The sequence below is a fragment of the Sus scrofa genome, chromosome 13 (assembly GCF_000003025.6).
Source record: "Sus scrofa isolate TJ Tabasco breed Duroc chromosome 13, Sscrofa11.1, whole genome shotgun sequence".
In the NCBI taxonomy this organism is placed as follows: Eukaryota; Metazoa; Chordata; class Mammalia; order Artiodactyla; family Suidae; genus Sus; species Sus scrofa.
This window is the reverse complement of record NC_010455.5, coordinates 137,729,146-137,756,163: the sequence shown is the minus strand read 5'-3', so window position 1 is coordinate 137,756,163 and position 27,018 is coordinate 137,729,146. Positions and strand designations below refer to the sequence as shown.

The 27,018-nt window shown below is 42.7% G+C and overlaps 2 protein-coding genes across 5 annotated transcripts in view; one reads left to right on the top strand and one right to left on the bottom strand.

Annotated features, from left to right (window-relative positions):
• The window catches only part of HSPBAP1 (HSPB1 associated protein 1), a 66,847-nt gene extending 49,827 nt beyond the window's left edge, over positions 1-17,020 (bottom strand). Inside the window, exons 1-2 of one of the 4 annotated variants that reach the window (XM_013982382.2) lie at positions 15,576-16,859; positions 1,935-2,097 (exon numbers count right to left, since the gene is read on the bottom strand). Coding sequence is in view for 3 of the 4 variants with exons in the window: in XM_003132636.4 (XP_003132684.1) it covers positions 15,576-15,648 (73 nt within the window). In the remaining variant the exon portion in view is untranslated. Of the gene's footprint in view, positions 1-1,934; positions 2,098-15,497 lie in introns of all 4 variants that reach the window. The other 3 variants (XM_003132636.4, XM_005670165.3, XM_005670166.3) reach the window with 3 other exon arrangements.
• The window catches only part of DIRC2 (disrupted in renal carcinoma 2), a 105,644-nt gene continuing 95,675 nt past the window's right edge, over positions 17,050-27,018 (top strand). Inside the window, exon 1 of the mRNA XM_013982378.2 lies at positions 17,050-17,531. Within this exon, the coding sequence (XP_013837832.2) occupies positions 17,192-17,531 (340 nt within the window). The 5' untranslated portion in view covers positions 17,050-17,191. The remainder of the gene's footprint in view (positions 17,532-27,018) is intronic.

Here is a 27,018-nt window from a genome sequence, read left to right as displayed (position 1 = left end):
AAGAAGGAAGGGGAAGGCCTCACTGAGGAAACAGTAATTTGTACTTTGAATGTGAGGCTTGTTTTAAAGAAAATGAAAATGTAGGTCAGTTTGGTCTTCTTTTTCTGATAAGGGCCAAACTCAGAATCCTCTCCTAAAGCAGTGGTGAAATCAAGCAGGCTCTAAGCTCTCAGCAGTTGACATCTGAGAACAATCTGTCCCTTTCCACGTAGTCTGGGCTCCCACATGAGATCAGTGTGGTTGCTTCCAGGAAAAGGGCAGGTACAAGAGATGGGGGTCCCGTGGAGGGAGAGACAGAAGGTACTCTTAGATCTCCATGTAAAAGAGGCCCCCAAGTTTATCTTTAAGTGACCTTTAAATGCTGAAGAGCCTTGTTAAGGAAAATGGGCTATAACCAGTAATTTTTTAAAAGGTCTTAATCCATGCCAGCCTATAAATATCAACATAAGTTCACAGCTACCTAGATTGCAAGGCACAAATCTTCTTGGACTTGGGAGTGCCTGCATCCCCTGCGTATGACAATGGACAAGCCATGTTTCTTACTAATATTTTTAAAGTTCTGCTAGACCATGAAAAGTATATTACATTAATGATAATACCTACTGTCTGTGACGAACAAATTAGAACTATCCTTTGGAAAACAACTGGGAAAATGAAGAAGTCTCAAAGAACCACCCACTAACTTAGTTAACTTGTATTATAGGAATTTGTTCTTAATAAAATAAGCCATAAACATATTCACATATACTATATATATATATGTGTGCGTGTGTGTACACATATATGCACAACATAATTTTTAAAACCCTGAAAATAGGAGTTCTCATTGTGGCTCAGCTGTAACCAACCCAACTAGTATCCATGAGGATGCGGGTTTGATCCCTGGCCTCACTCAGTGGGTTAAGGATCTGGCGTTGCTGTGGTGGCTGTGGTGTAGGCCAGCAGCTGTAGCTCCAATTCCAACTCTAGCCAGGGAATTTCCATATGCTGCGGCCGCAGCCCTAAAAAGACACACGCACACACAAACACACAACCCTGAAAATATAAACAACCTAATGTCTAAAAGTAGAAGAACAACTTAGCAGCTATTTCTCCCATGGTACAGTCTCCTGGTACATTCTGTTCATTAACAATAAAAACGAGGGCTCTGTAGAAACGTGCAGAGCTGGAGGGACTGGAATTGACTCAGAGAGCTATTGCAACCACCAAGGGAGAAGTGTGGGAATAAGGCTCTGAACAAGGGGTGGCAGTGTGGAAGGCAGACCTGGTAGAAATGGAGAAATACCAGGAGAATAACATCTAGGACTACTGCCACCAAAGGGATGCGGGGTGGGAGGCAGGTACAGCTACAAGGAAGGCTGAGGTTTCCAGACTTTGTGACCTGCCATGAGAGAAAAGTTAGGAGCAAGAGCCTCTTCTCTTGGAAGGATGAGAGTTTGGTTTTGAACATCATCATCATCATATCCTAGAGTTACTTAAACAAGGCTTTACTATTTGCCATACACCTTTATAAACATCAACATAAAAGTGCTCAGCTGATCCTCTAAGATGCCTGTAAAACACAGGCAGAGAAGGTATTTTATTCCCATTGTCCAAAAGAAGAAAAGGAGGCTCAGTTGTCAAAGGTCAAAACACCAGTGAGGGACGAAACTACAGATCATGTTCCCTGATTCCCAGTCCAGTGCTCTTTCTACTGCATAATCCTGCTCCCAGAGAATTAAAACTGTGGGACTTACATGAGCACTAAAAAACTCAGACAGATGGTATAGCCTAAAAAGATAAACAGGTACAGGGAAGCTTTAGATGGATTCATGGATAATAAACCCACGTATGTATGCTGCTGGGGAGAAAGGAATGTTCTGGTTTGTGTGTATGTTTGTGTGTGTGGTGGGGGGAGCAGTTAACACCTATAGTAGAGACTACTAGTTGCCTACCTTACCCGGTTCCCGTTCTCTTTTTCCTTACTAACAGAACTCTGGGCAATGGGAGTAGCTAAAAAGCTACATTTCCTGGTCTCCTTTGTAGACAGAAGTGGTCAGAGGTACCTGGAAGTTGCTGAGTCAACCTTTCCCCATTATCTCCTCTCCTGCATTCTGCCTGGAAAACAGACGTCATGGTTAGCCACCGTGAGAGATAAGAGAAAGGCTGAGTGATACTGCAAACACAGGTTGGAAGAAGGCAAAGATGTCCATCTTTGAGTCACTGAACCCATACCAGCAAGATTCTACCTCCTGAATCCTTCCACATTAAAAAAACACAACAAAACAAACCCTTATAGTCAGGACTCTGTTATTTGTTATAACTGGTGTAAAACCTTGCCTCCTGAGGCTCTTGTTTTCAAGGACAACGATGTATTCCTGAAGAGTGCTCCGTGGCTTAGGTTGGATGAATCATGGCTGGTGTGAGCCACTGTAACTGTCTTTCAGTTCTAAGGTTGTAAAATATTCCAGCTTTGAACATTTTGCCTCTAGAACTTTAAAGGACAGAGGAAAAGAGCAGCACAGTCCTTTGGGGGGTAAGGATTTATTTATTCTGCTTATCTTAAATCAGAGCCAATAGAGGACATGGCTTTGAATGTTCCCCAAACCCCTGTCATATATGGGTAAAATAAGTCAAGCCACCCTTCCACAACTGAAGTACAGAAGCACCAGTAACACATGAGTAGTGTTTTGATAGAAGAGCTTCAAAGAAGGAAATAAATATTTTTCTCCTTTAACCTAATCTTAAACTTTTTAAAAAGTATTTAATGATCTGATCTAAAAATCCTAGACATCCCAGAAGTTATTTAATAGGAGACTCTAAAAACTAAAATTTGCTGAGAAAGCACTGGGCCCAGTGACTGGAATATATTAAATTCTTAAACATCCGTTAAATGAATGAAAAGTGCTATAAAGTGTGTGTAGAACAGATCAGTAGGAGGTTCACCATAACACGAAATTAGCATATTTACAGAACTCCAGGCCTTTCAGTGAAATAAAACCATCAGCTGGTTGTGAGATAAAACTAATTTGTTTTCAGATACTTTAATCAACAATGAACTGGGCTATTAAATTAGCAAAGTTGTGTTACAATTTCCTTTAATGAAGAATGCAATCTACACTGTATTAATTAAATAGCCTAGGGATGCACCCAGTTATTCCATGCCAGGGATATTCACAAAGAGCTATAAAAATTCTGAAGCAACCTCAAATAAACTTTAAAGGATAAGTGTATTTAGGTCTAAACTTGCAGCAAGCAGCAACTTCTAATTAAATGACTTAGAAATTGCTGAAAAATCAGATTAGTGATCTAGGTGTTGCACAGTAGTCTTTTCTCCCTCTAAATGTGGCCTGTTATTCAGACAATTTATTACAGCGTTGGTAACAGCTAATTCTCTGGAGATAGAGAAATACCATCCAAAAGCAATTTGCCTCTTTCTCAGTTATTTTTTTCTTTAATTAATGCAAAGAGCAAGATAATGTGAAACCTCATTTCTATGAATTTGCTAGCAATCTGGCTTCAGTCGGTTAATATCTGGCTTGGATTTGGATCTGAGATTTAGAATTCAAGACAAGATTAAGGAAAATTTACCAAGCTTCCAGAACACTTTCCTAACATTAATAGGATACAACGAAGATGGTAAAATTGAAATTAACTTACCTGTCATGTCAAGTCTAATTTTAATAACTATGAATTTTAAATTTGTTTGTTTTTTTTTTTACTCAGTGAATTTTATTACATCACAACTGATTTGATGGCATTTCCATCCTAAAGCCCCAACCCATCCCCCACCCCCCCAACCTGTCTCCTTTGGAAACCAAAAAAGTCTGTGAGTCAGTATCTACTCTACAAAGAAGTTCTTTGCATCCTTTTTTTAGATTCCACATGTGATAGCATTTGATGTTGGTGTCTCACTGTCTGACTGGCTTCACTTAGCATGATAATTTCTAGGTTCATCCATGTTGCTGCAAATGCCATTATTTCCTTCCTTTTAATGGCTGAGTAATATTCCATTGTGTATATGCACCACATTTGTTTGATCCACTCCTCTGTGGATGGACATTTAGATTGTTTCCATGTCTGGCTATTGTATATAGTGCTTCAATGAACACTGGAGTACCTGTGTCTTTTCAAGGCATGGTTTTCTCTGGATAGATGCCCAGGAGTGGGATTGCTGGATCAAATGGTAGTACTATTTTTAGTTTTTGAGGAATCCCCACACTGTTTTCCACAGTGGTTGCACCAATTTACATTCCCACCAATAAATTTAATAGTTTTTAATTTTATTTAAAAACTTCAGAGGGTGACAAAAGATTAAGCCACAAGTTACAAAACAGAGACTCACCATAGTGATAAACTGTGAACAAAACACTGGGTCCTAGCATGGTGAGCTAATTTACTTCTAAATATACACATGTAAGCCTATGATGCTATCATCAATCTGATGACTGTCATATGTACACACAGGAAATTTTGCGTAGATTCATCTACCATCTGGAATGTACATGTGAGGGTAAAAAATAATGAATACTTAAGCCATGTCAGAAAAAAACCAATGTATTCATTCAAGTACTATTTAACAAAATGACTATGTTTAGACTAAAGATCAAATTGTAAAACTCATAGCAAAGATGATTTTTTCACTTTATAGTCACTATTTTATTTACTTATTTATTTTTGGCCACATCCATGGCATGTGGAAGTTCCCGGGCCAGGGACTGAACCCGTGCCACAGCAGTGACCCAAGCTGCTGCACTGACTCATCGGTACCTTAATCAGCTGCACTACAAGAAACCTCTCTATAGTCACTATTTAAAAATGTCAATACAAACTAAGAAAGTTCTCCCAAAAGTTAATCTTAAACGATGAATCATCACAAACCCTTTGAATTTCAAGATCTAAAGGTGGTGCCATCTAAAGAAACCACAAAGCCTTGAGGCTGTTGTAACATAACCTTGCTTAGTGTGGTGGTGAACGCTCCAGCAGGTTCACGCTGGTGACCTGAGACAGTTACATGCTGGACATTTACAATCCTCTTCTGCCCATCTTCTCACACCTGGACCTCTGACCCAGCTAACCCAGAAAAGTGTATTCTCCTCCTCAGCACTTTAACACATTTGTGAGCCAGAAAATGACTCACATAATGCTTATAAGTTCCTAAACCTAAGGAAAAGTAAACCTATATTTCAACTGACGTTAACACTGGAAAGACTGGTGTCTTATAGAATAGAGCTCTTTAAAATGCTGCAAAGAGGAGTTCCCTTCACGGCGCAGTGGAAACAAATCCATCTGGTATCCATGAGGATGCAGCTTCAATCCCTGGCCTCACTCAGTGGGTTACGGATCTGGCATTGCCATGAGCTGTGGTATAGGTTGCAGACCTGGCTCGGATCCTGAATTGCTATGGTGTAGGCTGGTGGCTACAGCTCTGATTGGACCCTTAGCCTGGGAACCTCCATATGCCATGCGTGCAGCCCTAAAAAGCAAAAAAAAAAAAGCTACTACGAACCTTCAAAATTTTTACTAGAATGGTTCCACTTCATCAGCTGCCACTAATTACATTTTCCGTAATTCAGAATAAACTGGTTATTTCATCTCACTCTTCATCAAAAATATTCAACAGAGTGTTAAAGAGATATTTGCACACTTCTACTCATAGTAGCACTATTCACAGCTAAAAGATGGAAGCAACCCAAATGTCCACTGACAGATGAAGGTTAAGCAAAATATTTATACATGCAGTTTAATACTACTCATCCATAGAAAGAATGGAAATTCTGACACATGCTACAATATGGGTGAACCCTGAGGACATTTTGCTAAGTGTAAAAGGCCAGTCGCAGAAAGGTAAATATTATTCCACTTATATGAGGTATCTATAATAGTCAAATACAAACAGAAAGTAGAATGGCAATTACTTGGGGCTGAGAGAAGGGGAAAGGGGGAGTTGTTTCCTCGGTTCAGATTTCAGATTTGCAAGATAAAAAGGATGTGGAGATCTGTTTCGCATTAATGTGAATATCCTTACTACTGAACAGTACGCCTAAAAATGGTTAAAATGATACATTGTATGTTATTTGGTTTTTCATCTCAATTTTTACAATATTCAACAGTACTGCTTTTCTAATATTCATAATTATCAAATATGAAGTATTTTAGCTACATGTGAATTACACACATGGTCTAGCATGGGGATTTTTAACTTTTTAAGATCCCACAGGTTTTTGCCATTTTGCAAACTCCTCTGCTTCCTCCTGCTCTTTTTAAAAATGAGATCAAGGTTGGCATCTCTAGGAGTTCCTTCTGTGGCACAACGGGATTGGCAGCATCTTTGCAGCACTAGGCCGCAGGTTTGATCCCTAGCCTGGTGCAATGGGTTAAAGGATCTGGTTTGCTGCGGCAGCGTAGGTTGCAACTATGGCTCAGGTCCGATCCCTGGCCTGGGAACTCCATATGCCACGAGGCAGCCAAAAGACGAGGAAGAAGAAGAAGAATGGCATCTCTAACTGAAAAGGAGTAAATCCAGTCCTGTAGGAGTATCAGCTGTATATGAAACTCAAGTCCATACAACTCTGGAATGAGGTATTTCCTTGGGCAGAACTGGAAGAACAATTACAAAGGATGCACTCTTCTCTTCCTCAAGGCACAAACCTGGCTAAAACTAAAACTATGAGATTAGGGGTACAGGATTATGTATAAAATAAATAAGCAACAAGAATATGTTGTATAGCACAGAGAATTACAGCCATTGTCTTGTAATAACTTTTAATGGAGTATAATCTGTAGAAAGACTGAATCATGCTTTACACCTGAAATATAACATTGTAAATCAATTATCCTTCAATAAAAAAAAAAATCAGAGAAAAATTTAAAACTATGAGAGCCCAATGGAAAGAAATACAGTCTTAATCTGAAAGACAGAATCAGGTTGAAAGTACTACTACTTTTGGAGTTCCCATCGTGGCTCAGAGGAAACAAATCTGACTAGTATCCATGAGGACACAGATTTGATCCCTGGCCTCACTCAGTAGGTTAAGGATCCGACGTTGCCGTGAGCTTTGGCGTAGGTTGCAGTCACTACTTGGATCCCGCCTTGCTGTGGCTGTGGTGTAGGGCTGCAGCTGCAGCTTCGATTCGACCCCTAACCTGGGAACCTCCAGATGCCACGGGTGCAGCCCTAAAAAGACAAAAAAAAAAAAAAAAAAAAAAAAAAATTACTTCAACTTTTAATTTCACTGAAATGCTTCAACCAAAGTATGACCTGGGAAGTAACACCTCACATTTAGATTTAAGTTGATTTTTGGTAAGTAGTTTCATATTTGTTCGTCTGTTTAAGTTTACTTTATAAGAGTAGTTTTAGGTTTGCAACAAAATTAAGAGGAAGGTACGGAAAGTTCCCATATACCTCCCTCCCCTCACACATGCATGGCTTCCTCATTATCAACACTACTCACCAGAACTGTACATTTTTTAGAAAAATGAACCTAGACTGGCATCCATAATCACCCAGAGTCCACAGTTTATCTTAGGGTTCACTCGTGGTGTTGTATAGTCTATGGATTTGAACAAAAGTATAATGACATATATCCACCACTATAATATCATATGAAGTATGTTCACTGTCCCCCAAATCCTCTGTGCCCTGCTTACTCACGTTTGTTTTAAGTAATTTTTAAGCTATTACCTCAAACAAAAAATCACATCTTTATGGTACATATATATACAATGGACTACCACCCAACCATTGAAAAAAAGGAATGTTGCCATTTGCAACAACATGGATGGATCTAGTATTATGCTAAGTCAGACAGAAAAAGATAAATAACATGTGATCTCATTAATATGTGGAATCAAAAAAAAAAACAAAAACAGACTCATAGGCAGAGAGCACAAACAGGTGGTTGTCAGAGGGGAGGGAGGTGGGGGTGGGCAAAAAGGTGAAGGGGAGATTAAGAGGTACAAACCTCTAGTTATAAAATAAGCCACAAGGATATAATATACAGCACAAGGAATATACAGTCGAGTATCTCAATAGCTTTGTGTGAGGGCAGATAGTTACTAGACTTAGAGTGGTGATCATTTCAAAATGCATGCAAGTATCAAGTCACTTCATCGTATATCTGAAACTAATATGTTGGTTGTATGCTGTATGTCAATCATACTTCAATTAAAAAGAAATCACATCCTTGAAGGCAAACTTGTTATTTTGATATCCCTAGAGTTTAGCACAGTGCTTGGCATAAACTAAGACCAAACAGATGTTTTTGGAATTCACACCTCATTTTTCAGCAATGTATAAAACTTTATTAAGAGAAAAGACAGTCTCTTCAATAAGCGGTGTTGGGGAAAACTTGACAGCTACACGTAAACACTCTCTAATAACATACACAAAAATAAACTCAAAATGGATTAAAGACCTAAATATAAGACCAGATCTATAAAACTCTTAGAGGAAAACGCAGGCAGAACACTCTATGACATAAGCCACAGCAATATCTTCTCCACCTTTTAGTGAAAACAAATACAAAAATAAACAAATGGAACCTAATTAAACTTAAAGGGTTTTGCACAGCAAAGAAAACCATAAACAAAATGAAAAGACAACCCATAGAATGGGGCAAAATCTCTGGAAACGACTGACAAGGGATTAATCTCCAAAATATACAAACACCTCATACAACTCAATAGCAAAAAGACAAAACAACCCAATCAAAAAATGGGCAGGAGATCTAAATGGACATTTCTCCGAAGAAGACATATGGACAGCCAAAAAACACATGAAAAGATTCTCAACATCACTAATTATTAGACATGTGCAAATCAAAACTACTACGAGGTACCACCTTAACACCAGCCAGAATGACCATCATGAAAAAATCAACAAACAATAAATGCTGAAGAGGGTGTGAGGAAAAGGGAAGCCTCTTCTATTGTTGGCGGGAATGTACATTGGTACAAGTATTATGGAGACCAGTATAGAGGATCCTTAAAAAACTAAGAACAATCATATGATCCAGCAATCCCCAAATCTCCGGCACTTATCCAGAGCAACCCAAAATTCAAAAAGATAATGCACCCCCAATGTTCACTGCAGTACTATTCACAATAGCAAAGACATGGAAGCAGCCTAAATGTCCATCCACAGAGGAATGGATAAAGAAGATGTAGTACATATATACACTGGAATATTACTCAGCCATAAAAAAGAATGAAATAATGCCATTTGCGGCAACATGGTTGGACCTAGCGATTATCATACTAAGTTAGTGAAATTCAAAGACAAACATCATATGGTATTACTTACATTTGGAATCTAAAAATAGAATACAAATGGACTTATCTGCAGAACAGAAACAGACTTAACAGACTTTTTTTTTTTTTTTTCCTTGTCTTTTTGCCTTTTCTAGGGCCACACCCATGGCATATGGAGGTTCCCAGGCCAGGGGTCCAATTGGAGCTGTAGCCGCCAGCCTACACCATAGCAACGCCAGAGCCGCAGCAATGCGGGATCCGAGCCGCATCTGCGGACCGCACCACAGCTCACAGCAACGCCGGATCCTTGACCCAGTGAGCAAGGCCAGGGACCGAACCTGCAACCTCATGGTTCCCAGTTGGATTCCTCAGCCACTGAGCCATGACGGGAACTCCAGACTTAATAGACTTTGAAAACAAACTTACGGTTACCAAAAGGCACTGATGAGGGTAGAGATGGACTGGAGGTTTGGGATTGGCATGTGCACACTGTGGTACACAAAATGACTGGCCAGTGGGGACCTGCTGTATTGCACAGAGAACCCTACCCAATATTCTGGAATAATCTATGTGGGAAAAGAATCTGAAAGAGAATGGCTGTGTGAACACGTATAACTGAATCACTTTGCTGTACCGCAGAAATTATCACAATATTGTAAATCAATCATACCTCAATAAAACTTTAAAAATGAAAGAACTATATTAAAATTAACCTTTTTCCTCGCCATTTTTGGATAATGAACTATTGAGCAGACTCACAATCTCAAAACAGAGATCAGTTTCACAATTCCATGCGGTTCCCACTCCTGCTCCAGATCAGTTTATCACTAATTGACTCCAAACTCCCCTCACTCCTACAGCAACTTGACAAAGCACCTTCACTATGAAATCCTCAAAACCTTTCTTCACTTCCTCACGCTGCATGATGCCTTGCTCTGCTTTTCTGAGAAAATCGAAACCCACGATTTCCCTCTTCTTCCCATCAACATTGCTGGTTCCCCCTGCTTCTCCTTGGTCTCCGAGGACACAATCTTCCCCCTTTCAGTAAAGCCTGTCAGTCTCCTGTCTTTCCCACCCTCTGCCCTCTAAGTGCCTGTCTAGGATTTTTCTCCACTTACTTCCCCTCCAGACCTCTCCTCACCAGAAATTATTTCTTCCATTCATTTCCACACGCAAACTACAGCTGTCCCTCCGGATCTGGGGGGATTGGTTCCAGGTCCCCCAAGGATACCAAAATCCTTGGATGCTCGAGTCCCTTGGAGTGGGCCCACAGGACCTGCGGCTGTGTGCGGAGAGCAGACTGTATGCCAACCCTTCAAATCACTCTAAGTCCAGACCAGTCCAATTTGTATTCATTCTTTCTCCTCTCAAGCCCAAAGCACTTAATGAGGCATCCCATCTGACTGCCTCCTGCCGTGTGAATATGTATCATACTACAAGTCTTTTTGCCTGTCCTCTTCCCCTGAATTATATTTATAGGCTATTTTGGGGCAAGGATTGTCTTCAATCCCACTGTACAAAAAAGTCTCCTGTATATAGTGTACACGCAAATGTTTTTTGATAATGGAGTAGCAATAAGTTTGCTGAAAAATTAACTCTTCTATGACTTTAATATTCATTACTATACTAAAAATAGTGAACCTTTCACAGGCCTTTATTTAATGCATATATTTTTTTCTTACCCTTTCTTCACATAAGCCTTATCTAAGTTAAAGCAAAGTCTTCTCTTCCGGTAGGATTTTGCCCCATTTAACTTACTTTGTAATGATAATGAGCAGTCACCTCAAAGTGGTTTTTCTGGGGAGGATCACAGTTTAAAACAGGGTTGAGGAATTCCTGGTGACACAGAAGTTTAAGGACCTGGCATTGTCACAGCTGTGGCTCCAGTATGATCACTGGTCCTGAAATTTTCATATGCCGTGGGCACAGCCAAAATAATAATGATAATAATAGTAGTAACAAAATAAGGTTGGAAGTTCCAAAGTTAGGATTCAGAAAATCCTTTAATACAAAAATATGAGAGTTCCTGTCATGGCTCAGTGGTAACAAACGTGACTAATATCCATGAGGACACTGGTTCAATCTGTGGACCTGCTCAGTAGGTTAAGGTTCCAGTGTTGCCATGAGCTGTGGCATAGATCACAGACATGGCTCAGATCACACCTTGCTGTGGCTGTGGTGTAGGCTGGCATTTGCAGCTCCCATTCAACCCCTAGCCTGGGAATTTCCAGGCGGGTGTGACCCTAAAAAAAAAAAAAAAAAAAGCCCGAAGGGGGTAAAATTTGAAGCCACTTACAAAAAAATGTATACACTTGCTATATTTTTCCAGGGGAGCAAATCCATACTTTCATCAACTTAGGTCTTCAAGATTAAGAATCACCAGTTACCTCAAAAAGCTAAATATGGAATTAACATGTAGCCTATGTAGCCCAACAATTCCAATCTTAGATATATGGCCAAGAGAAACTGAGAACATATTTTAATAAACTTGTAAACAAATGTTCATAGCAGTATTATTCATAACAGCCCCAAAGTGGACACAACCCAATGCCTACTGATGAATGGACACACAAAATGTGGTAAATCCACACAACTGAATATTATTCAGCCACAGAGAGTAATGCAGGACTGACACATGTGAGAACATGGATGAATCTTGAAAATATTATGCTAAAGATGCCAGACACAAAAGGCCACGTATTGTATAGTTCCATTTATGGGAAATGTCCAGAATAGGCAAACCCATAGACACAGTAGATTGGTGATTTCCAGGAGATGGATAGAGAGTAAATGGGGAGTGACTGATAATGGAAACCAGGTTTCTTTTTGGTGTGATGAAAATGTTCTGTAATTAACAGTGATGGCTGCACACTTTGTGAACATACTAAAATCCACTGATTGTATACTTCTTAAAAAAAAAGGGAATTTAGAGTTTCTGCTGTGGCAAAGTGGGTTAAGAATCTGAATGCAGTGACTCGGGTTGCTGTGGACATGTGAGTTCAATCCCTGGCCAGGTGCAGTGGGTTGAAGGACACAGCATTGCCAGAGACGCAGCTCAGATTCAATCCCTGGCTCAGGAACATCTAAATGCCGCAGGTGTGGCCATTAAAAAAAAAAAAAAAAAGCAAACAGGTGAATTTATGGTATTTGAATAAAGAATAAAACCATCCTTTTCCCCAGTTACATACTTGACAGCTTCTGTTGCATCATCCTTCTAAACTCAAACATGGCACATTCACATTAAAACTCAACAGTGCTCCCTCCTTTTCCTCAGGTTCCTAATTTACATATAGTTTCTCAGGCTGGAAATTTTCAGAAATAACTCCGATTTCTTTTCTCTCAGTTGCAACCGTTACCAATGCCAGTACTTTTTATTAACAATAGAAACGGAGTTCCCGTCATGGCGCAGTGGTTAACGAATCTGACTAGGAACCATGAGGTTGCAGGTTCGATCCCTGCCCTTGCTCAGTGGGTTAACGATCCGGCATTGCCATGAGCTGTGGTGTAGGTTGCAGACGCGGCTCGGATCCCACATTGCTGTGGCTCTGGCGTAGGCCGGTGGCTGCAGCTCCGATTGGACCCCTAGCCTGGGAACCTCCATATGCCGCGGGAGCGGCCCAAGAAATAGCAAAAAGACCAAAAAAAAAAAAAGAAAAAGAAACGGTTACCATTCTTGACTATGTCAATCCTGACAGAAACTATTCTAGACGATCTACAAGTAATTGTAATTTTCACAACCGCCAGGCATTTTACAGAGGAGGAAGCTGAGGCTAAGGGGAATTAAGGACACTATGCTTCGGGTTTTTTTCCCTCCAATCTATCCTCCAGCCCTCAGCCACAGTGATCTTCCTCAAACCAGATCTTATTGTGTTAACTCCTCTACCTAAAGTTCTTCCAAGGTTCTGCAAAGCCATAATGTCCAGACTCCTTAACTTGGTAGAAGCTGCCCCTCAGTATCCCCAGCTCTTATATTCCTCATACCAGCCTCTTTCAGTTCCTGGATCCTGCCATGCTGCCTCCTCCTGCCTCTGGGCTTGGCACTGGGTTTCTTTATTCATTCACTCAACAAATATGTATTAAGTGCCCACGATGGGCCTGCTATTGTATTTGCTGCTTAGACAAATGTTGAATAAAACAGAAACACATCCTACTCTCAAGGTACTTAAAGTCTAAGGGAAGGAACAATAATAAACTAGTAATTACAGATTATGATATGTGAAATGAAGAAAGCAGAAGGCTGTATTATAGAACATCTAGGGTCAGAGGTCAGGAGAAAACCCGCAACGACTGTTTTAGATAGGTTAAGCTGGTGAGGTCTTGGATGATGACATTCTTTAAAACCTGAAGACTAAGAAGCCAGCTATATGAAAGTAGGGCAGGTAAGGGCAGAACAGGTGAAGAGGGACAGAAGATGATCCTTGAGACATGAGCAGAGTCCAGACCAAGGATTTTTGTAGCCATGGTTAGGAGTTTGAATTCTAATCTAAATTCTTCTGTCCTTCCTTCCTTCCTTTTTGTTTCATAGGGCCACACTTGCAGCATATGGAGGTTCCCAGGCTAGGGGTCTAATCAGAGCTGTAGCCGCCGGCCTACACCAGAGCCATAGTAACGCGGGATCCAAGCCCCGTCTGCAACCTACACCACAGTTCCCAGCAACGCCGGATCCTTAACCCACTGAGCAAGGCCAGGGATCGAACCTGCAACCTCATGGTTCCTAGTCGGATTCGTTAACCACTAGCCACGACGGGAACTCCTCTTTCTTTATTTTTTGAACTCGCCCACAGCATGTGGAAGTTCCAAGGCCAGGGACTGAACCTGCACCATAACAGTGACCCAAGCCACTGCAACGACAGTGCCCGATCCTTAACCCACTGCACCACCAGGGAATTCCCTAATCTAAGTTCTTACTGCAATGGATTTCACTGAAGAATTTTAAGTAAAAGAGTGTCCCTTTTTGCCACTAACTGGAGAATGGATTGGAGAGGCACAAGAGGGGAAATGGAGACATGGGGCCTGAAGATACAGTCATGGTTTAGGTGAAAAAATATGTGGATGATTTGATCAAAGGTGTCATATAAAAGGAGGGAAAAAAGGAGACAGACTAGATGCAGAGTTGACCTGACCTGCAAAGTCATCAGCTGAAAGTGAGGAAGAAATGAAGAGAAGATATACAGAGTTTAAGGAATTGTCCTTGGAGAAAGAATGTAAGCTTACTACAGAAACAGAGGATCCAAAGGATTGCAGGCCCTGCTAAGTAAGTACTCAAGAGTTTGACCATTTTCATTTTTCTAATGTCACCAATTTGCCCAGGACTTTTTCCAACAGAGTTCAGCCATACAGGTGCAGGTGCAGAGAGTGAAAAGTTGGGTTCATCTAGAGTATGGATTGTGCCCGAGAGTAAAAGGCAAGGAGGGACAAGAGAATACTGTATTTTTGAGGGAGAAATCAGAATAAACTGTATAAAGGGGTACAGATGGACAGAAAATGGATCAATGAATTGGAGGAAGGGATGAAGTTCAGAAATTGTCTCTTTGGGGTACATAAGCAAAGGAGTTCTAAAGGCAGGAGACTGTGGCCAGGTAGTAATTTGCTGCTTCTGCTTGGAAGGGTCATCTCCCCTCTAGGCAAACATGACTACTGGATCTCCAACCACATCCATCCTGTGCTTTTCTGCTCCCTGTCTTCCCACGACTCCCCCTTTCCCACCCAAGTTTGTCACTATCTCATCCAATCATAAAGGCCCACCTCCAACTGTTCTCTCCTGGAAGCATTTATGTTTTCCTCACTGGCATCTCTCCTGGGGACAGCTCTCGCTGTGTGCAGTATTGAGTGCAATACAGTGTGCAGTATTCACGCGTTACCACCTGTTCGTCATTCTTTTTCCTTTCTAGACCCCTTTGCTCAACCGGGAAAACGCAGTGTTTTATACAGTCAAAGGTGTCTGGATCCGGTGGCAGTACCCAGAATCATGCCAGGCAGGGAGCAATCATTCAAAAAATGCTAACAGGGATCCTTAGGCTCACTGGCCCTCAATTCTCATCCATTCTCTAAAGCAAGATTCTACTATAATTCTCTTCACAAAAGTCCCAGATATTTCCATTTATCTCAAGGGTGGGCTCCGACTTCACAAATTTAACATTAATCCACTGTAACATCCACAACACCCTCACAGGCGAAACAGCACGGTTAGGATGAAGCGATATTGGACCTGTATGATGATCAAAAATCTGCATGCCACGTTTGAAACAGTTTTTCTCATAGCTTACCGCAGGGCCACATGAGAGGTGCCAAGAGTCACTTGGCACAGAGTCGTACTCATGGTCTGACTTCTGTCTAGCACCCACCTTCCTCCTCTCCAGCTCCAGATACAGGGCTCGCATCAGTGATCGCTCCGGGACCTGCTGCCATGGCCAGCATTACCGGGCTCCTCCCGAACCCAAAAGTGAACTGAAGGCGGACCGGGGTCCCAGAAAGGCCAAAACCCGGGATCTGAAGCCGCAGCACAGGAAGCAGTTGTCTGGGTTGCTACCGGGCTCTTCCGGGAGCTGCACGCGCGTGAAAGTCACGTGACGGGCACTGGGCGGAGCCACGCAGGTTTGTTTTGGTTCTCAGGTGCTACAAACGCAAGCACATGGTCTCTCCTTTGTGGTGCTTTTTACCTCCCTCAGACCGCAGTCTTCTTTCAGTGTAGTCTTCCCAAGGCTGCGTTTCTCCTCGTTTTCCAGTCAAGGCCTTCCTTTTCGCCTTGAGGCTTTCCTCCTCCCAACGGTATTGGAGTTTTAGGGGATGGTGTGCTTTCTTCCTGGGGCTCGGGGCAGTGGAGTGTGGTTCTGCGCTTGCTTACTCTGCAGTCGCTCTGACTTGGATACCAGGATTGCTCAGCTTCTTTTTCCCTTCTCGTCCCACCTCTCTTGCCCTTCTGGCAATAACACGACTCCACCTGGTTTTCGTGGCTGCCGGGGAATGCGAATCTCCGGCAATTGTATTTAATTGCGTTCTCCGTGGCTCATTACCAACCCAAACAACCCAAATCGCTTGACTTCAGGTTTTCAGACACTAACCCCACAGCTGTCAGGCTTTTGTATTTAGGTATCAAAATAAACAACCAGACTCTAGAGCAGGAGATCAACAACCTCCACTCTTTTCGTTTATTCTTCACCTAGGGCGTTTGCGGGCAGAAATTTTCCCGCTTTAATCACCATATCTTTATTGCTCGCCTACTAATGCCAGCCAAAAGAGTAGAAAGAGATCTGTATCATATATATGAACGAAATTTACTAGTTTATAATGTCCTCATTGGGTATGTAAATCACAAAAAGATATCTGATCAAACTAGGCAGTATTTTTTTGTGCATAAAAAAAATGATTTTCATTGCGGCAATCCTCTGGGTCCCTACTATGCCTCAATCTTATCCTATCTCCCCCTCTAATTTTTGAAGTTATAAGCCCAACAAAAATTGGGATAAACCCAATTTAGAAGCAAACATTAGCCTAAGTGACCGGAGGTCCCTGAGTTGCTTATTAGGCACATGACGTAAACTTGGACACTTCCTCCCGCAATCCCGGCTTCCTCGCCCAACCTCAATTACAGCGTCTCCGGGGGCGCGGGGCGGGGGGGTTCTTTTTCCCCTGGCTCAGCCGCGCTCCTCCTGCCTTTCCAATCTTCCCGGTGCCTGCTCTGAGACGCCGGCTCCACTCGCTCCCTCGGCTAGATTTCCTCTCCACTACCCGGCGCGGAGACGGCCGGGGCAGCGCACCGCAGCCTTCTCCCAGCAGGTCACAGCTGCCCCGCCTCCCCGACCGGGACCGGCTTGCTCAGCGCAGGCGCACCGACGCGGCCGGGAGGCCGAGGGCGACCAAAGCAACCTCGGCCGCCGCCTCCTCCCGTAGTATCCGCGCGGGGCTGGTCGGCGGCCACCGGGACCGCGCCGGGCAGGGGCCCCGCGGGCCGCGCGTTGTAATGGGCTCGAGCTGGAGTAGCGAGGAGGAGCGGCAACCGCTTCTAGGGCCCGGCCTCGGGCCTGCGCCGGGAGCTGCTTGGAGAAGCCGGGAGGCGGCGGAGGCGCTGCCCGCGGCCGCCCCGAGTCCCGGGCGAGTGTACGGGCGCCGCTGGCTGGTGCTACTGCTCTTTTCGCTGCTGGGGTTCGCTCAGGGCCTGGTCTGGAACACCTGGGGCCCCATCCAGAACTCGGCGCGGCAGGCCTATGGTTTCTCCAGCTGGGACATCGCGCTCCTAGTGCTGTGGGGGCCCATCGGCTTCCTGCCCTGCTTCGCATTCATGTGGCTTCTGGACAAGAGAGGTGAGGGGGTTCTAGGAGTGCCGGCCAGCGCTGTCACTCCTGGGGGAGCCGCCTCCCTTGGCTTCTTCGTCGGGGTTGTGTGAGGTGATCCGGTGTTGCTGGCATCCCATTCCTGACTAAGAACCCTCTGTCCCCAAAGCGACAAATATGGGAGGGCTTCTTCTTAGGTTCTGTTTTTATCAAGGCCCATTATGCAACAGCAGGGATTAAGAGATCTCTAAATGTTCAAGTTTTTGCATATTTGAACATCACAGCATCCCGTGCACGTGCTGTGTGTGGTTTTTACATCTGACAAAAATGACCACTGCTTTGTCTTCAGAGGAATTTGAGGATGTTGAGGGCGAAAGGTCAGAAAATAGACTGATGATGCCCAGATACAAGGAAGTAATGAGTTGGCTTTGCATAGTAGATGACTCCAGCCCAGGAAGAGCTGTTGGGAAACTCAGATCTGACGCTTTGGTCTCTGGAAGATGGTGCACAGCAGCTTTAAAATGTGTATGGCTAAGCTTGCAGATTAATGAAAACTTCTTTCATAGAGAACCCTCTGGACAGACATCTCACTTAACTGCTTGCCAGTGTAATTCCGTGAGTGGAAAAAAAGGTCATAGGATTGAATGATATGAATGATATGGCACTGAATTATACCACACAGGTATGAGTAAATGATTCATGAACAGGGTGATATAGCTGCTAAAAACGGGAGGACAGTTTTAGGCGTAGAAGTATAATGTCTAAAACAAGAAGAGAAAGGAGTTCCCTTGTGGCACAGTGGGTTAAGGATCTGGTGTTGTCACTGAAGCAGCTCCGGTTGCTGCTGTGGTGAGGTTTGATCCTGGGAACTTCCATGTGCCACAGGAGTAGCCAACAAAATAAAATAAATGATAAATAAACAAAACAAGAGAAAGCTTGAAGTGCCTCAACTCTAGTGTTCCATTCTTAACATTAATTTTAAGATGGCCATTGGCAAACTGGAGTACTTTTTTACAAAAAGTTGTATGACAAGAATTTAAAGGATGTAATAATCACAATGTGTCAGATAAAAGGAATTGGGTGTGTCAGTCTTCAAAGAGTAACTTAAGGCAGAATATAAAATATGTGAAGATGAAATAAATGAGCAGTTACACTTAATGTGAGTAGTTCTAGAAGGAATAACTAAACTGAATGAAGTTATGAAGGGCTGTAACTGAAAGCGATACAAGGAAGAACCTTCTAAGAATGAAAGTGTCCAGCCCTGGAAGGTATGTCTTGATTGCTGTGGAACTTCCAGGTAGAGCAAGGACTTAGGCAGATATGTGCTAGATGCTGAGAAAGGGTTTCTTGTATCAAATTAGAGGTTTTCTTTGTTTGGATTTGTTTGTTTTTAAACTAAATTTAGACTTTATTTGGATTTCACTAGTTTTTGCACTAATGTCCTTTTTTTTTTTCTTGTTCCAACATTCAGTCTAGGATCCCTAATTGCATTTAGTTGATATTTCTCATTAATCTCCTTCAATCTGTGACAGTTCCTCCATCATTCCTTCCAGGGTTGGCTAACTTTAGAGGAAATGCTGTGCCCTTGTTTGTTTTTATTAACTTTCAATCAGGAGCACCTTGCAGCATCATTCCCTAAATATACCCAACTTTGTTTTTATGGTAGAAAAACATTAATTTTGACCATTTTACTGTAATTACATCTACTATCTATAGCCAGGTAAATTAGACACTAACAATTCTCTTTACAAAATAAGTTAGTTTATGCGTTCTTTCAGAGTTTCTATGACTATATGGTAAATTCAGTTTTATATTTTCTTTTGGTTGGAGCAACAAAAAAAAATGTTTTTTAAATCCTCTTGATTAGAAAGTGGTTTCCTTTTCAGTAGGAGAAAGCCAAGACACTTTCATGAAAGTTGGCTGTCCTGCTGCAGGTGTCCTATCTTCATACACAGAAGTAAGTTCCTGACATCCCTAGGGGACTACTTTCTCCCCAAAGCGTAGGTAGTTATCTGGTCTTCGTGCTGCCATGAGTTCCACCTAGCTTAGTAGAAGACTAGTTATCTTTCTGAGGTCAGCTTTGTATCCTCTCCCTCCTTATCATTTTCCAGCACGGAAATAAAAATGGACCACCTAGTGCATCAAATAATAGGCGAGTCAAAAGTCAGTGTGCCCTAGAAGCCAAGTAAACAAAGTTTAAAAGGATTTAGCACCTGAATGTGTGCTAAGCTCTAGGGAGAGAGCCCTCATGGAGCTTCCATTCCAATGAGGAGGTCCAGGCACCAGACAACAATACAATTAAATATTTAGAGTGTCAGATGATGATAAACGTTTTGGAGGAAAATGAAGCAGGGGAAGGGAGAAAGGACATGTAACTGGGTGATACTCTCTCTAGATTGTCAGGGAAAGCTTTGCGGATAATGTGTGTGTGAGCAGAGACCTGAGGGAAAAAGGAAACCTGACTTGTCAGTTGTGGACAAGACTGCTTTGGACATAGACGTAGGTCCTAAACTTGTTTGGCATATGTGAGAAAGCACTGAGGCATATGTGGTTGAATTGAGCCATAAGGGAAACCACAGTAGGAGATGAGAGCAGAGCGCTGGTGGGAGGCTCAATTCATGCCGGGGCCCTCATGGGCCACTGTTGGGACTGTAGCCATTAAGGAGTGAGGAGCACTCACTCCTCCGGAAGGTTTAAGCAGAAGAGTAAAATGATGACTCTGCTGTTGTCTTGAGAACAAGAGTTAAGCAAGGAGACCAGTTGGGAGGCTAGTGGATCGACTCAGATGGGCCTGATGGTGACTTCCAACTGGAGTGAGGATAGTGGAGGATTTGAGAAGTGGTTGGATTCCAGATATATGTTGAAAGTAGACTCACCGATATCTGTTGATGGATCGGCAGAGGTGGAGTGTAAGGTAATGGGAGGATTCTAAGATGTTTCTCAACTTTTTAGCATTAATAATCAGGAGAATCAAGCTGAAGTTTGCTGAGCTGTAGAAGACTGCAGAGGGAGCATTTTGGGGGTAGATGGCATGTACATCAGGAATTTGAAATGCCTGTTAAATAGAGGGCAGGCTCAACTGTCAGTTTATTGCCTAAGCAATACATTTGGGATTTGTCAACCTGTAATGGTATTTAGAGTCTTGGAGCTGAGTGAGATCACCTGTGGAGAGAGATGTAGCTTCAGAAAACTGAGCCCAGGGGCATTGCAGCATTGACAGTTTGGGAAGATAAGAACCAGCTAGTGGGGCCTGAGAACAGAACCTTAGATTTAGCAACATGGAGATCTTTGGTGTCCTTTAAAAGAATATCCCTGAAGTGGTGGGAGTGAGCTCAGGAGGGTAGACCTTTATATCAAGCACTTATACTGTAAAGGGCAGCAGAGAAACGGGGCAGTAGCCAAGGGGAATGTGGCTACTGAGAAGGTATTTTTAGAGATAAGAGATATTAAAGCCTATCTCTGGAATGCAGTATCCTAATGGGTTCAGTAGACGGGGGACATTGATAATGCTGGAGTAAGGGGGAGGAACTGCTGTGGCCATGTGTTTGAGCAAGCAAGATGGGTGCAGCCTCCAGAGCAGGTACAAGTGTTGACATCTAATTCTTCAGGAGTAGCAGAAAATAGAGTATATGGATACAGACGCAGATGGTGAGTGGTAGGCGCTTGTGGGATTTATCTTTGTTTATAGTTCTCAGAAAATAGGAAGCAAAATTATCACATGACAGTGAGAATAAGGGGACCATTTTTGGACATTTGAAGAGAAGGGATGAGTTATGGCACTATTTCCTAGGAGAGCAGAGAACACATGGACTAGGAAATTATAGTGGGATTGTTGGGCAGTCCTAAGGGTCTGCTCGAAGTGACTGGGCATTACTTTCAAGTGAGACCCATTAGTGTGGTTGTGTGTTTTCTTCCAGTCAGTTGTACTGGGCAAGCACAGACTGGGCAGAGTTGGCAGAGGGAGATATCATATACCAGAGTTGTGGATTGCCAGGTGGGTAGGACTAAGAAAGTGTAGGCCCAGGAGTTCCCGTCGTGGCGCAGTGGTTAACGAATCCGACTAGGAACCATGTGGTTGCGGGTTCGGTCCCTGCCCTTGCTCAGTGGGTTAACGATCTGGCGTTGCCGTGAGCTGTGGTGTAGGTTGCAGATGCGGCTCGGATCCCGCGTTGCTGTGGCTCTGGCGTAGGCCGGTGGCTACAGCTCCGATTAGACCCCTAGCCTGGGAACCTCCATATGCCGCGGGATCGGCCCAAGAAATGGCAAAAAGACAAAAAAAAAAAAAAAAAAAAAGAAAGTGTAGGCCCAAAGTAGAGGATTATGTAGAGAGAGATAAAACAATGGGCCATGGAGTCTAAACCAGGTGAAGGAGAAAAGGAAACCCATGAAGTGAATGAGAAAAGTAGTAGGCACTAAAATTGCTGTTCCCAATTGGATGAAGAATTTAGAGTCCTAGAAGGAATGAATGGGAAGGAGAGGGGTCATGGTTGAAGAATGGGGTGCTTAACATTGGAAATATGTCATGAATGCAATTATGGTAAAGATGAGGTCAGAAATATAACCAAGAGAGTGGATGACTTAAAGGCCATGATTGTGAAATAAGAAGTCAGGGGACTGAGAAGCCAGGCTATTGAAAGGATCATCTAGTGGATATTGAACTCACCAGATTTATGAAAGAAGCCGTGAGGGTGAATGTGATATGAGTAGAATATGAATAGATAGAGGCCATGGGCAGGTATGTGGTGGTCTGCAGACAAACCGCAGGGACTGGTAAGTATGAAAGTTGGATAGAATTGGGTCAAAGGTGGAGTTCCCCTCGTGGCTCAGTGGTTAATGAATCTGACTAAGAACCATGACATTGTGGGTTTGATCCCTGGCCTTGCTCAGTGGGTTAAGGATCTGCCATTGCCATGAGCTGTTGTAGGTCGCAGACACGGCTCGGATCCCACGTTGCCGTGGCTGTGGTGTAGGCCGGCGGCTACAGCTCCGATGAGACCCCTAGCCTGGGAACCTCCCTATGCTGCTAGAGCGGCTCTAGAAAAGGAAAAAAGACAAAAAAAAAAAAAAAAAAAAAAAGAAGAAGAATTGGATCAAAGGCTGTTCTGGTGTGATGGAGGAGCAGCTCCCGGATTTATCCTTCCCACAGTAACAACTGAAAACAAAAACAAAATCAAAGAATAAGAAACAGTGGTTTTCAGGCAATGGATAACAAATAAAGCAGAATAGTAGTCACTACAATTGCTTCAGCTTGCTCCCTGGAAAAAATTTCCAGGCAGAAACACTGAGATGGGGCATTTACACAGAGTTCTGCTGTTCTCCTACACTGAGGAAACAGTTGAAAATTCTAAGAGGCCAGCGTAGCTAGAATTCTTAGGGTAGAGTACCAGAGAGGAAACGGGCTCACAGGGAGAAGTTTCTAGATCTGCAAGGAATTCTTCTTGAGTCTTCAGCTGAGCACTGATTAGCAGTTTACACTTGAGGAAACTACCCAAGTCTGGAAAAAGGACTACCAAAAAGGAGCAGGTAGAACAATTCTCGAAGTTCACACAAGGCTGAGAATAGTTCACATTCCAAACAGCCAGAATGGGAAAACCTCATAATACATAGGAGGTTGGGTTGAATACTCAGAAAGGTATTTTCAGCAATAAACACAAACAAGTTCTAGATTAAAGGGTGCTGTGGTTCCACCTAATAAAGCTTGAAAGTACTGCTTGGAATGATCAAAAGTAACTTATTTGTATCCCAAAACATTGTTCAAAAATATTTAAAGGAGTGAAAAAAAAATCCATCATCCAAGGAAGTAAAATTCAGAATGCTTGACTTCCAGATCAGAGATTACCAAGCTTGCAAAGAAACAGGAAAATATAACACATAACTGGGAGAAAAAGCAGTCAGTAAAACAGACCAAGAAATGGCACAGACAATAGAATTAATAGACAGGGATATCAAAATAGCTACTATGAATAGTATACTACATATGTTCAAGAAAGCATGTTAGGAGTTCCCCTCGTGGCTCAGCAGAAACAAATCTGACTAGCATCCATGAGTATGCAGGTTTGATCCCCGGCTTCACTTAGTGGGTTAAGGCTCCAGAGTTGCCATGAGCTGTGGTATAGGTTGCAGTCACAGTTCCCACCTTGATGTGGCTATGATGTAGGTTGGCAGCTGCAGCTCCCATTCAACCCCTAGCCTGGTAACTTCCATATGCTGTGGGTCCGGCCCTTAAAAAAAAAAAAAGGAACGCTTGAGAATAGGACAGTTTTAAATGGCCTAATACACATACAATTAGAATTCCAGATGAGAAGAGATTGGTAAGGAGAGGGGACATAGAATGAAAAGAAATGCAAGGGGGAAATTTTTTTGAAGAAATAATGGCAGAAAAATTTCCAAATTTGACAGTATCTATAAACCCAAAAATCTAAGAAATTCAGGAATCCCCATAGTAGAAACAGCATGAAGAAAACCATACCAAGCAAATCTAAGCCTGAATAAAACTATAACAAACTGCATCATAATTATATTGTTTTAAACCAGAGAAGATCTCACAAGCGTGGAGAGAGATGAGACTGGTCGCTGTAGAGAGGAGGGAGTAATAATGATCTGGAAGTGGCTGGGGAAGCAGTGTCCTCGGGGAAGAGGTTCAGAGGAGTAAAAAAAAGTAAAGGCAATGTTTAGAAAAGAGCTTGGAAAGATAGAGATTCCACTGAACCGCTGATTGTGAGCACTCTAGAAGGCGCAGTGGAAAGATTTCGGGGCTGAGGAGGTGGCTGAGATGAGGTCAGATTATGGGATGCATGAAGCCACATTGGGATAAGGATGACTGGTGACTCTTGGGTTTCTTGTGACCAATGAAAACAGGAAAAATAGGCATGATGTGATTAGTCCTCATAGTCTCCAAGGCAGATTGGAGTGGGGAGGCTGTGGCTGTTTGGGGTGGGGACAGGTTGTCTTGTCAGGGGCAAGCAGAGCTTGTCTTCACTGCAGCTGATGGAAGTGGAGCCTGAGAAGGACAGTTTTACCACGCAAAACTGATTTCCGTGTATCCACTATGCACAGATGTGTGTGTGTGTGTGGTTGACTTCGCCCCCCCACCCCCATCAACTCTGAATCATGATTTTAATTTTTTTTAATTTTTATTTTTTGGTCTTTTTTGTCTTTTCTGGGGCCGCATCTGTGGCATATGGAGGTTCACAGGCTAGGGGTCTAATTGAATCTGTAGCCACCAGCCTACACCAGAGCCACAGCAACTCAGGATCCAAGCCACGTCTGCCACCTACGCCACCGCTCACGGCAATGCTGGATCCTTAACTCACTGAGCAAGGCCAGGGATCAAACCCACAACCTCATAGTTCCTAGTCGGATTCGTTAACCACTGAGCCACGACGAGAACTCCGAATCATGATTTTTAGGCCCCTGTTGTGGACATTCTCTTCCTGTACCCAGTAGGTTCCCAGCAAAAGGAGTTATCTCATGTGTTAGAAGGAAGCTTCCTGCAGAGTCAGGAGGCCATATTTGAATAGAAATTATTTTTATTTTCAATCACGTTTGATTTTTTTTGAAATTACTCCTGTACCATTCATCAGATGGTTTTTACACTTTCATCCTAGTACTGTAATCACTTGGAATCTATTTATATGATGATCTTAGATGTCTCATAAGCATATTTTCCCAGGGTCCTCATATCTCTCCTTCCCGAAGTTAGTTGATGTCTTTTTGATTACATGGAACTGTAGAGTCCTGCCTTGTCAAGATCTGAATGACATCAAGAAAGCATTCTATTCAAAACTGAGCATCAGCTGAGGTGGATTAAATAATACTTGCAACAATTAAAAATAAAAAAGCCACAAGTTGTACCTGCAGGGTTGCTTTATAATAACCAACTTTTCACAACTTCTTATTTTTTTATTTTTTTTAGGTAAGAGGTAGATTTCCTAACATAGGATTCTTGTAAAGGATACAAGCGAGCAGGCAGGGGCGCTCTGTCCTGAGAACTAAGTGGGCTACATTTTTGTGTTTTCTTTTTATGGCTGCTCCTGTGGCATATGGCAGATCCCAGGCTAGGGGCAGAATCAGAGCTGCAGCTGAGGCCTGCGCCTCAACCAGGGCAACCTCTGGGACCTATTCCGCAACTTGAGGCAATGACGTATCCTTAACCTGCTGAGCAAGGTCCGGGGTCGAACCCACATCCTCGCAGAGACAATGTCAGGTCCTTAACCCACAGAACCACGACAGGAACGCCTGCATTTTTATAATCAAAGGAAAAGTGGGGAGGGAGAGAAGACCACCTTCTTTCTCTTCCTTTGTAAAGATGTTACAGGAAAATGGGGCACGAGAGGATGTTCATGTCCCAGGTCTTGGGTGAGTCCCTGGGGCTGGCCGCCAAGTGAGGGTTCTTAACTTTACACGGGAAATTCAATAGTGAAAGTAAGCTTATTGAGAGAAATACACATTCTGCAGGCCGAATGCTGTCCCATATCTCAGAAGGCAAGAGGGATCCTGGGAGAGACACACTCCGCAGAGTGGAGGCTGTCTGAGAACATGAGAGTGCACGAGGTCTTTTCTTTTTTTTGGCCGCCCCTTGTCATATGGAGTTGCCAGGCTAGAGATCAGCTCTGAGCCTCAATTGCTACCCAAGCCACAGATGTGGGGATGCTGGATCCTTAATCCACTGTGTCGGGCTAGGGATCAAACCCACATCCCAGTGCTTCCACCAAGACGCCCCCAATCCCATTGTGCCTCAGCAGGAACTCCTATTCTTAAAAATTTGTGTTAGCTGTTATATTGTCATATGTTTGATAAAAGTCATAATTGAGTAGAAGAGTGTGCTGGCTTTCAGCCATAGTGATAGGAAACTAGTTATTTGGACCATTGGTCCATAAACAATGCCCCACTGCCCACTTGGTGGCTGTTTACCTTAATTACAAACCAAATATTAGGACAAAATAAACATCATGTAGAATGTAAGCCTTATAGCCCCAAATCTATAAAAATTTTATCCACTATCTCATAGGGCATCCAGTATAATCTTATAACAGCAACATTTTGCAAGTTGAGGATATTTATGACCATGAATGTACTTTTTATTAATTACACTCTATATCCTGTGGCTATAATGTGGTTTTTAAATCTGTGTTCTGTTAGTAGAAGCAGTAAATGAGCAGTATGTATGCATTACTTGTTCCCAAGAAGCACGATTTTCTACGGCATTTCTTCTGCCAAATTATATTAATCATATTCAGATCATACAAGAATATTACAAAGCTTACTCAGTTCATATCACAAATTATCCTCCATGTAGCGGGTGTGTGCCTGATCTGAATCTCAAGTTTATTTTCTTTGCTGTGTTTGATCTGCATAATTACAGTTTTGTTGATTTTCAATTTCCTTCAAGCAGTGAAGCCCTTTGAAAACCAAACATTTAACTATCTCCCCTCTGCCAAAAAAAGAAAGGTCTGGGGGAAAAAAGAAAAGAAAACATGCATTAAACAGCTTGTCTAGTCACTGTGAAGTGGTTTTA